This window comes from Sturnira hondurensis, unplaced genomic scaffold (genome assembly GCF_014824575.4).
Source record: "Sturnira hondurensis isolate 20B ecotype Veracruz unplaced genomic scaffold, ASM1482457v3 Scaffold0001120, whole genome shotgun sequence".
NCBI lineage: Eukaryota > Metazoa > Chordata > Mammalia > Chiroptera > Phyllostomidae > Sturnira > Sturnira hondurensis.
Window position 1 is genome coordinate 1630963 of NW_028073751.1, and position 12338 is coordinate 1643300.

Genomic DNA, 12338 nt, shown 5'->3' on the forward strand with positions numbered 1-12338 from the left:
ATATTGGGTTTTACTGACTCATCTGAACCATTACTTTTGGGGGGGGAGAGAAAGAAAGGGTAGGCGGGGGCTTTCTGTTAGGGAACTTTTCCTAGTACCTCTTGGGAACTGATGGGGTTCCATCTCTGCAGCTCCAAAACATTGTGAGTATATGTGAGTCATAATGTTTCCTCTTCCCTAGAGATATTACAAATTAGGAGAGACACTTTATTCCAAGTTGTTTGTTCATGGAGATGGTTAGAATGACTCCAAAATGAGGGGATTAGAGTTTATAAATCAGGACTTCTCAAATTTTCTAGTCTGAGGATTCCTTCCTCTACACTCTTAAAAATTATTGGGGGCCTCCCAAAGCTGTTGTTTATATGTGTTATACCTATTGATAGTTGCTGTATTAAAATTTTAAACTGAGAAATTAGCCCTGGCCTGGTCGTTCAATTCGTTACAGCATTGTCCTGATATGTCTGGGTTATAGGTTCAATCCGGGATCAAGGCATCAACCAATGAATGCATGAATAAGTGGAACAAGAAACTGATGTCTCCCTTTAAAAAACAAAACAAAACAAAACAAAACAAAACAAAAAGAGCCCTGAGAAAGTAAAAGAATATTAATTAATTCACTTAAAAATGACAATAAACTATTATATATTAAAATAACACATTTTGGTGAGAAAAATTTTATTTTCCAAACTAAAAAAATTAATGGTAAGATTGGCATGTTTTGCAGTTTTGGAAATATCTTTACTGTCCGGCTCATTTCTACTTTGCATTCAATCAGTTTTGTTGTTGTTGTTGTTGAAGGTTTTTTATAAAAAGATTTTATTTATTAATTTTTAGAGAGAAGGGGAGGGAGGGAGAAAGAGAGGGAGAGGAACATGAATGTGTGGTTGCCTCTCACGCACCTCCTACTGGGAACCTTGCCCATAACCCAGGCATGTGCCCTGACTGAGAATAGAACCGGCAGCCCTTTGGTGCAGGCTCATGCTCAATCTACTGAGCCACACCAGCCAAGACTGTTATTGAAATTTTAAAAGTTTTATTTTATGTACAAAGAGCTAGCTAGCATTCTTTCTGCAGTAAGATAAATGTCTTGAATGACCCATTCACGGATATTCACTTAATCCAACTTAATGAAGCTTATATCCTTTGTGTACTGATGGAAACACTGGCAGCACATACTGAAGCCGTATTTTTGGATCTGACCATGCCAATTTAAGTAGATGCAGCAAGAATGAGAACCCTGGGCAGATTTTCTCGGATGAGTCCAGTAAAGCTGCTGGTGACTCATCTTGTTCTCTCGGATACATCAATCAGTTTCAGTGTGTGTTTTGGTTGAAGTGTATGAAGAAAAACTGGCCTCCATACACTTGGGGGAGGGAGGAGTATTTTAGCTTTCACATCATTGTAGATATTTTTCTTTGATACCACACCAAAACTTGACACATGGTAATTTCTTAAAGGTTAGTTGCAATGTGGAATCTCAAATCATATCAATCAATTCCTATTCTGTTACATTAAAAGCCATTGGTTTATCTTGCACTTTGAATAGATTTTGTCACATCATGCATTGGTCACTAGGAAAATCTAGATTCCTGTGAGTTACACAGATCTTCCAAACATTGATACATTTCATTATATTTTTAAAATCACATTCGTTATATCACTATCAATCTCTTTGGAGGAGTCTTTAAGCATTGGGAAGACGTCAAGTTCATGGTGGCAGATACAAGTGTTCCAAATTCTAATTTTTGCTTGAAAGCTTGCATTTTATCATTGGCAGCAAATGCTCTCTGTTGTTTTCCTTGAAGTAACAAGCTCACTTTGTTCATTTTGGGGAAACTGTCTGCCAAATACTCCAATCTAAATAATCTTAGTTTGTCTTTCAGTTGTTCTTTCAAGTAAAAATGATGTTTCATGAAAGAAGAGGCTAGTTCAGCTTGAAAATCAGACAACTGCGGCGGTGCTTTTCCTGGAGACTTGGGATACAGCAGAAGCATTTTCTGTGTACTTTCTCCTTCATCAGGCAGGATATTAAAAAGATGGACTCAAGTGTTGAGATTTAATGATTTTTACTGTTTCATCAAGGATATTTCTAATGGAAAGTGAAAGTTTCTTTACTGTATATATGTGGCAGTGAGGAGTGCAGGAACTGCTAGTATAGTTTAGTGCCACTGCTTTGATTTGCGCTAAAGTACAAGCTATTTTACCCACCATTGCTTTTTCACCATTAGTGCAAATGTGAACACAGTGAAAAGGGGTAAATAATGCCTTAATAGTGTTATGAAAATACTTTTAACCCTTAGGGTCTTGGGAACTTCCCAGGGGTCTGTGGGTCACACCTTGAGAGTCGCTGCCCTAAATAACATGCCTGAGTTCTTCAGGGTTTGACCCTAGGTCCTCTTTTCTTCCCGCTCTCTACTCGTTCCTTAGGTGAATCCTTCTACTGCCTTCAAACTACCCCTGAGCAAGTGACTCATACACTTGATATCTCAAGTCCTGACCTCTCCCTGGAGCTCTAAAACCTGGTATCCAACTGCCAGTTCAACAGTGGCACTTGGGTATCTCAAAGGCTCCTCAAAGGTAATCTCTAAGACTTCACTTGTGGTCTTCTCCCTTGTCATCTTCCATCCATTTATACAAGCCAGAATCCTTGCCCTTGCCACACTTGCGCTCCCCCCACCCTTATACAACCAATCATCCAGTCTGTTAATTTTATCTCCTAAATATCTCTTTAGTCCATAAGTTCTATCTTCACCACCACTACCACCTCCAAAGTCAAAGACACCATTATCTCTTGCTGGAATTACCACAACAGTCCTCCTACAATCTATTCTCATTGTAGCTGAATGATCTTTTTAAAACAGGCATCTGATCATGACAAAACCAGGCTTAAACCTTTCAGTCAATTCTCATTTCTCTCACAATGAAGGTCAAAATCTTTAACACAGTCCTACTCCCAAGTCTAGGCCAGATTCTTCGGTATATGCTCTCATAGAACATGTTTCTTCCCTTCCTCGCGCTCTTCATGGTTTATACTTACATATTCATGAGTGGGATTGTTTAATTATTGTCTCTCCCTGATGAGCTTGTAAGTTCCACGAGAGAAGACATTTTACAAATATTTAATTTGCTGAGTCAATGATCAAATGAGGCCTAGGATAACTCCTCTGAGCATAGATTAACCATTGAAAAATAAGTCTTCTTCCCCAGACCCTTGGGCTGAGGAAAGACCTATCTTATTTCTGTTGTCTCATAGCATTTCAAAAAAAATGCTACCTTGTCCTAGGCTTTCCGTCAAATTGTCCTCCCAAGAGCTGGGGCACATTAATCTTCCTTTTGACATAGGAGCCCTCTTTGTTCCCCATCACTCATGCTGCCAATGGCTTTTGAAGAAGGTTAGCTAGCAGTCCTGGCCTTTTATGAATGTAAAGGAGGAAATCTCATCTCTCTCTACTAGGTACTTGGCTTGAAGGCCCATTTCAGCAAGAGAGAATAAAATATATCAAGTGGAGGTGCTAAGAGGGAGACAAAAGGAAAATGAGTCATGTTTGTCCTCAGGGAGGCTTCAATCTGCTGCAGCAGACAGAACCCCATTTGGGGGTTCTGGGAATGAACACAGTCAACTGTGTTCATTCACAGTCAACTGTGTTTTATAAACTGGTACCTGAAGAGAGGTACCAGTTTAAAAAGGATGTGTTATGTGATGTGAGGTGGTCAAAAGACTGATTAACCATGCCGTTGTTTTGCAAATCCTTCCTGAGAACTAAAATCCATGCTGGCTAATAGCCTCCCCATTGCCAGCCATAGTTCAGTGTGTGACATCATGCGGGAAGTCATTAGTTGTCAGTGATATTACTCAGCAGTGCCATTTCCATAATGGCCCTAGACCACAGGTGACAAACACAAGGCCTGCAGGGCTAATCTGGCCCTTCACCTTGTTTTATTCAGCCCAGCACCTTGTTTCTACCCAGCAGCAGGGCCAAACTCTCGCTTAAGGGTTAAGGAGTAGTTACATTTACACAGTCCTAAAGTTACATTTGGTGCTTTGAAGGCAACTGCAAGACTTATGTGGCCCCTGGTGAAAATGAGTTTGGCACCCCTGCCCTCAACCTTGGGTAGCTCCGGCTGAGGAAATAGAGAGAGCACAGGTTTTGGAATGGACAGACTGGGATTGAAATCCTCTTCCTGCCTGTCTGTCCTCAGAAAAGGCAGCACTACTTTCCTGGACTGTTTCTCAGTGTCCTCATTTGTAAAATGGGTATTCCTGTCTCACAATAAAGATTATAAGGGTTAAATATGCAAGACCCTACACTGGGGGAGTTAGTGTTTAATGGGTACAGAGTTTTAGTTGTGTAAAGTGAAAGAGTTCTGGAGAGGGCTGGTGGTGATTGCTGCACAACAATGTGAATGTACTTAATGCCACAGAACCACACATTTAAAATGTTAAATTTTATGTTATGTATATGTTTAATTTTTTTATTCTCACCCAAGGACATTTTTTCATTGCTTTTATAGAGAGAGGAAGGGAGAAAGAAAGAGAGAGAAGCACTGATGTGAGAGAGAAACATTGATTGGTTGCCTTCTTATACATGGCCCAACTGGGGACCAAACCCACAACCTGAGTAAATGCCCTGACCTGGAATTGAACCTGCAACCTTTTGGGCTATGGGACGATGCTCCAACCAATTGAGCCACACTGGCCAGTGCTATTATGTGTATTTTACACTAAATCAACAACAACTCTACACTGCTCTCCCATGTCGCAGGTGCCTTATAGATGTTGTTTTCTGTCTTCATCTCCCTAGCAGAAGCCAAGGTCCAGTGAATCCCAGGGTTCCTAATCCAAGGCAACCCTTTCCTCCAAGACCCTAAGACATGGGGCCCACCATGGCTCCTGTCCCTGGAGACCTGAAGGCTTACTGGGGCAATAAAGTAGTCACCAGGCCTGGGAGATCAGGACTGCTATGAGATGAACACTTTCCAGTGCAAGAAAGCCAGAACTTGAGGCTGCTGGGGAAGAAGAGAGCTGGGTCTAAGATTTGACTTCACTTCCTTCGGTATCTGCTCAAATGCTGCCTTCTCACAGCGGCTTCTCTTGACCCCTATTCCTACCTCAGGATGCCAGGTCACAGGACAGTGTCCAGGGGTCTGACTGCTGAGGCTCTCTTCTTGGGGAAGAGGGAATGGTTGAGCTACATCTCTGCTGGAAACTCCGGAGCTCTTCTGGGAGGGCTCCTTTCTCTCCAGCCACCAGTTTTGATCATGCCACTAGCAATGCTTACTGTGTGCTGTATAGAGCTGGCTTGGTGCCCCCCTCCTTCCTCACAGCAGCCTCCCTGCCTTCTCCAAAGCCTGTGCCTGTGTTAATATGATAATGCCCCCAATAATGGCCAAGACATGACTTCAGCTAACCGATTAGGCCCTCTGGAATGGCATCTGAGGCACTGCCTCCATTCTCCCTGGTGAGGAGGCAGCACAGGCACTGGCTGGGAAATTGCATCCGGGAAAGCACTGAGGGGGAAAATTGGAAGTATCAGAATTTCCCAGGTTGCTATTCCACAGGGGCCAAACACCATTAATAGCAGCACTAATTATGATACAGGAGAGTCAGGCCTGGCTGCCTAGCCTACACAGGCGGTCCTTGAGAGCGGTCTTGGGAGCCAGCAGGACAGAGGCAGGGCTCCAAAGCCTGGGAAATCCAGGAGAGGCGACATGTGGGAAGGGGCAGCTGGGTGCTCTCATGTCCTTTAGAATGCTTGGAACCGTGACAGGAAGGGATTACCACAATGATTTCTACCTGTCCAGAACTCAGAATTGTCTGTACTTCCTCTTTCCTCATTCTTTCTTGTCCTCTCTGTTCCACTGAAAATTCTTGTGTCACTGTCACCAGTGATTTCCCTGTTGCCAATTTCAGAGTTCGTCTCTTTGTCCTCAACTTGCTCATCCTAGCAGCAATATTCGATATGGATGTTCACTCATTCCTTCTTAAAATATTCTCTTCATTTGGCTTCCAAGCCACTTCTTTCAGTTCTTTTCCTGCCTCCATGGCCCCCTGTGCTGGCTCCTCCTCATCTTCCCATTTCTGGAATGCCTCGGGACTGCCGGCACGGCTCTATTCTACTTTATCTACTCTCAGTCCCTAAGGAACCCCATCCATCTCAGGATGTTAAATTCAGCTACGTGTTGATAAATCCCAAACAGATATCTTCAGCCCCTACACCTCCCCTGAACTTTAGAATCTTATCCAGCTGCTACTTGACATCTCCATGTGAATGTTGCTCATTCTCTACTCAGACACACTGGTCCCTCAGTCTTCTCCACTGCAGTAAACGCAGCTCTCTTCTACTAGGTTCCAGACTTTGGAGTCATTCCTGGTTCTTCTCTTTCTTTCATGGCCCCTTGTCCAGTTCCTCAGAAAATGCTTTCAGTTCTACCCTTTGAATTATCTCCAGAATTTGGTCACTTATACTACTCCCACCCTCATCAGAACCACCACCATTACTTGTCTAGAAAATTTCAATCACCTCTGAATAAGTTACATTTCAGATTAGGCTGCTATACTAGAGTCTCCAAAATAGTGTTTTGTGCAAGCTAGAAGATTACTACTTTCTCAAGTATGAACCTGTGCATAGTAGTCTGGGGTTAACACAGTCACTTTACAAAGTCAGGGATCTCAGCTTCTCTTGGCTTGCTGCTCTGTTATCTTCAACATGTAACTTTTATCTCGTGGCCTAAGATAGCTTCTCTAGCTGTAACTCTCATATACATGAGAGTCTAGCTTGTAGAGAGGGGAGAAGGAAGAAGTAGAGGGCTGGCCCATTTCTTTAAGAACATGACTTGACATTTGCAGATATCCTTTTGCTCACATCCCATCAGGATGTTCTCAATACAGCAGCCAGAGTAGTACTGTAAAATCATGATATGTCATTCTCTGTGCAGACTTTCTAATGACCTCTCTCTCCAAATAAAGTCTGAAGTCCTTACTGTGGTTGACAAGGCCCCTGATCTTATTTTCTACATCTGTCCCTCTTGCTCATTCCACCCCAGTCATGTGGGACTCCTTTGAAAATGCTCCCACCTCAAGGCTTTTACAGTTGCTGTTCCCTCTGCCTGGAACACTCTTCTCCCTGATAGCTACAGGTCTAGGTCCTCACTTCATTCAGTTATCTACTCAAATGCTGTCTCCTCACTGCAGCTTTTCTTGATCGCTATTCCCAGCATCTCTAGTCCCCTTTCTCTACTTTTTTTCCCAAAATCAATGACCAGCACTTGAAATATTATATGTTTACTTACTTTCTATCTGTTTCTCCCCACTAGCACATACGATCTAGGGTCCACATGTAGTGGGTGTGCTGTACCTGCTTGTTGAATGATGGATGAAGATGGCAGTATCTGGGCTCAACAATGGCAGGAAGGGGCATCTTTCCTAATCATTTCAGGAAGGATCCATTTCTTGATCTCTTTATGATTCCAGTTTGGAAGCAGAGAACACTTCCAAGCATTCCCTTCAGTTCAATTTATCAAATATTCATTAGCCATCTAGTGTGTTATGTATCTAGTAGGGTAGATATAAAAGAACAAGCCATAGACTAGTACTGGTCCTCAGGAAACTTACGGGTTGGTTAGGAGCCTTAATTTTGTTCTTTTCTTTTTTCTTTGCAAGTATGACCACTGAGGTACAGTGTAAAAGATCAGTGCCCTGGCTGGTGTGGCTCAGTGGATTGCTGGCCTATGAACTGAAAGGTTGCCAGTTTGATTCCCAGTAAGGGCACATGCCTGGGTTGTGGGCCAGGTCCCCAGTTGGGGGCATGTGAAAGGCAGCATTGATTTTTCTCTCTCTCGCTTTCTTCCTCCCTTCCCCTGTCTCTGAAAATAAATAAATAAATAAATAACTTAAATTTAGAATTTATTTATTTATTAAATATATTTTATGGATTATGCCATTACAGTTGTCCCATTCCCCCTTTTGTTCATGTCCATGTGTCACGAGTTCTTTAGATTCTGTATTTCCCATAGTATTCCTGCCCTCCCCCCTGTCTATTTTCTACCTACCCTCTATGCTACTTATTCTCTGCACCTTCTCCCCCCTTCTCCTCCTCCCACTCCCCTGTTGCTAACCCTCCATGTGTTCTTCATTTCTATGGTTCCACTCCTGATCTAGCTGTCCTCTTGGTTTGCTTTTGTTTTAGGTGTGGCTGTTAATAACTGTGAGTTTGCTGTCCTTTCACTGTTCATAGTTTTATCTTCTTTTTCTTAGATAAGTCCCTTTAACATTTCATATAATAAGGGTTTGGTGATGATGAACTCCTTGAATTTGACCTTATCTGAGAAGCACTTTATCTGTCCTTCCATTCTAAATGAAAGCTTTGCTGGATAGAGCAATCTTGGCTGTAGGTCTTTGGATTTCATGACTTCGAATACTTCTTTTCAGCCCCTTCTTGCCTGTAAGGTCTCTTTTGAGAAATCCGCTGATAGTCTGTCTGATGGGAACTCCTTTGTAGGTGACTGTCCCCTTATCTCTTGCTGCTTCCAGAATTCTCTCCTTCATTTTAATCTTGGCTAATATAATTATGATGTGCCTTGGTGTGTTCCTTCTTGGGTCCAACTTCTTTGGAACTCTGAGCTTCCTGGATTTCCTGGAAGTCTATTTCCTTTGCCAGACTGGGGAAGTTCTCCTTTGTTATTTGTTCAAATAAGTTTTCCACTCGTGGCTGTGTCTTTTTCCCTTCTGGTACCCCTATAATTCGGATGTTGGAATGTTTAAAGATGTCCTGGAGGTTCCTAAACCTCTCCTCATTTTTTTTAATTCTTGTTTCTTCCTTCTTTTCTGTTTGATTGCTTCTTTCTTCCTTCTGGTCCACTCCCTTGATTTGAGTCCCCATTTCCTTTCCATCACTATTGGTTTCCTGAGCATTTCCCTTCATTTCAATTAGTTTAGCCTCCATATGTTCCTCTAATTTGTGGCTAAAATCAACCAGTTCTGTGAGCATCCTGATCACCAGTATTTTGAACTGTGCATCTGAGAGGTTTGCTATTTCTTGGTCACTTAGAGTTATCGGCTCTGGGGCTTTGAGTTCTTCTTGAGCCATAATGTTTTGGTCTGTATACGCCTGTTACGTATGAAGAGCAGAGCCCTAGGTGTTCACCAGGGCAGGGCAACCCACTTTACTGGGTTGTGATGCTGTATGTGGGGGCGGGGTCAGAGAGGGGAAAAAATGGCGCTTTGCTCCCTTCCTAGCACTCTCAGATTTCTGTCCCCTCTGCGGCTTCTCACAAGCAAATTGGGCCCCTCTGGTGCTGGTTCCCAGTGTGTGGGCCCGTGTACTCTCCAGGACCCTGTGGGTCTCTCCAATGAACTCTCTGTGAACCTGGGAGCCTCTCCCGGCCCCTCAACCCCAAGAAAGTCTTTCCAGTTGGTGCTTTCAGGCTCTAATTCCCATCGCTGGGGCCCTAGCCTGAGCGGTTTGTCTCACTGCTCTCTCCTTCACTTGGTTTATCTGAGTGCCAATGTGTGACCACAGTCAGCCAGCCGCCTTGCGCCCTCACTGGGTCTGCCTGTCGCCACCCCACGCTTGGGATCCACCAACCGCTTCCACCTCCGCTCCTGGGTTGGTCGGACCGAATGACCCCTCAAAGTTAAACATGTATCTGAACTTTCCAGCCCGACCCCCACTCTGCCGCTGACTCCGCCCATCTTACCAGTCTGGCTGAGTGGTTCGTTGTTGTCAGATTTCCATACAGTTCAATTTTCACTGTTTTGGCTGTGTTTTTGTTTCTAAAACTTTGCTGTCTTTAAATTTAGTTGTGGGAGGGGTCACAGTGTTTCCACCTACACCTCCATCTTGGCCGGAAGTCAAATAAATAAAATCTTAAAAAAAAAAAAAAAGATCAGGGAGACTTCCGCCAAGATGGACGCATAGGTGGAAACACTGTGCCTTCTCCCACAACCAAGTTTGAATACAACAAAGGTTTGGAGAAACAAAGACACAACCAAAGGACAGAAAATTGAATTATACGGAAGTCCGACTACATCTAACCGTTCAACGGGGACGGTAAGAGGGGTGGAGCCAGCAGCGAGCAGGGTCGGGCAAGACAGGGCCCCCGACCCAGGCGCGCAGGCAGACGGGAACCAGTTGGGGTGCGGGGCAGACTGACCTCGGGCGCACATTCTCGCACAGTGAGACAGACCACGCAGGCCCCAGGGGGCGAGGGCTGACGGCGGTGGCACACTCCCGTGCAGTGGGACGAAACGCGTGGGCCCGGTGACAGTGGTGGCTGCGGTGCCGGTGGGGGCCATGGCGGCAGGCGGTGGACAGGACGCCATAGTCCCTCTTTGACCCCGCCCCCACATACAGCGTCACAACCCAGTGACTTAGTTGCCCTGCTCTAGTGAACACTTTAGGGCTCTGATCCTGCTATGGAACAGGCACGAACAACCCGAAAGATGGCGCAAGAAGAACTCAAAGTCCCAGAGCCAATAACTCTAAGCGACCAAGAAATTGCCAGCCTCTCAGAAGCACAATTCAGGACACTATTTATCAGGATGCTCACAGAACTGGTAGATTATAGTCACAAATTAGAGGAACAAAGTCACAAATTAGAGGAACATATGAAGGCTAAACTAATTGAAATGAAGGGAGATGCACAGGAAACCAATAGTGATGGAAAGGAAACTGGGACTCAAATCAATGGAATGGACCAGAAGGAAGAACAAAACATCCCACCAGAAAGGAATGAAGAAATGAGAATTCAAAAAAATGAGGAGAGGCTTAGGAACCTCCAGGACATCTTTAAACGTTCCAACATCCGAATTATAGGGGTACCAGAAGGGGGAAAGAAACAGCCACGAGTGGAAAACGTATTTGAACAAATAATAAAGGAGAACTTCCCCAGTCTGGCAAAGGAAATAGACTTCCAGGAAATCCAGGAAGCTCAGAGAGTGCCAAAGAAGTTGGACCCAAGAAGGAACACACCAAGGCACATCATAATTACATTAGCCAAGACCAAAATGAAGGAGAGAATCCTAGAAGCATCAAGGGATAAGGGGACAGTCACCTACAAAGGAGTACCCATCAGACTGTCAGCGGATTTCTCAAAAGAGACCTTACAGGCAAGAAGGGGCTGGAAAGAAGTATTCCAAGTCATGAAATCCAAAGACCTACAGCCAAGATTGCTTTATCCAGCAAAACTTTCATTTAGAATGGAAGGACAGATAAAGTGCTTCTCAGATAAGGTCAAGTTCAAGGAGTTCATCTTCACCAAGCCCTTATTATATGAAATGCTAAAGGGACTTATATAAGAAAAAGAAGATGAAAAATATTAACAGTGAAAGGACAGCAACCACACAGTTATTAACAACCACACTTAAAACAAAAGCAAACCAAGAGGACAGCTAGATCAGGAGTGGAACCATAGAAATGAAGAACACATGGAGGGTTAGAAACAGGAGGGTGGGAGGGGGAGAAGGTACAGAAAATAGCATAGATGGTAGGTAGAAAATAGATAGGGGGAGGGCGAGAATAGTGGGGGAAATATAGAATCCAAAGAACTTGAGACACGTGGTTATAAACTAAAGGGGGAGAATGGTGGGGGAGGGAGTGTGCGGGTGGAGAGGAATGAAGGGGGGTGGAATAGAACAACTGTAATGGTATAATCAATAAAATATATTAAAAAAAAAAAGATCAGGGAAAGAGTGGCTCCTTCATTTATGGCAGTACCATGAACTGTTGTGGCCTGGGTTGGGAAAGAGGGTATAAAAGGGATATAAAAAGAAGCTAATCCATTATAGGTTATAGTTCTACATTGTGGTGAGCTTCTTTCTCTTACTCCCTGGAGAGTAGGGCCTCACTCACTGCTGGTCTGGTTAAGAAACAATTTGAACCAGTTCCAGTTGATGGATGAACGGAAAGACATGAAACGACTGGGGTGGCCAGAGGGTTGGGGAGGCACAGGGGAGGTACGGGAGTCTGGCGTCTGGGGCTGGAGGGCAAGGTAGCTCAAAAAAGTAGGAAATATATTACCTGAAACAATTGTTCCATTATCTTTTCCTGCTCTGGGCAAAACAGAAAAGGTCAGGGTTCATTATTTTCCCCAGACTCCTATACACAGGGCCACTTAGACAATGCTTTGATACTGACAGCCTGAGAAGATCAGAGGCCTCTTTTGAGTTTCCACATTGGGAAAGTTCTAATTTTTTCCCCTTTGGACAAGGCTGCTTGTTGCATCCCTTCTATTTTTTCTTCTTTCTCTTTTGACATAGCCCTTCCACCTCAGAGGTAATGCTAAGAGCAGTGGTTCTCAAACTTAAACATGTATCGGAACTGCTTGGAGGACTTGTTAAA

At 43.8% G+C, this 12338-nt stretch overlaps 1 protein-coding gene and 1 long non-coding RNA gene across 2 annotated transcripts in view; one reads left to right on the forward strand and one right to left on the reverse strand.

The window, feature by feature from the left end:
• LOC118997650 (uncharacterized) overlaps nucleotides 1–12338 on the forward strand; it is a 79423-nt gene that overhangs the window by 33404 nt on the left and 33681 nt on the right. The gene's annotated exons all lie outside the window — the stretch shown is intronic.
• On the reverse strand, nucleotides 1070–1285 carry LOC118997638 (40S ribosomal protein S29-like). The gene has a single exon (XM_037061397.1). It carries the CDS (start codon nucleotides 1283–1285, stop codon nucleotides 1115–1117), a length of 171 nt encoding a protein of 56 aa, XP_036917292.1. The 3' UTR covers nucleotides 1070–1114.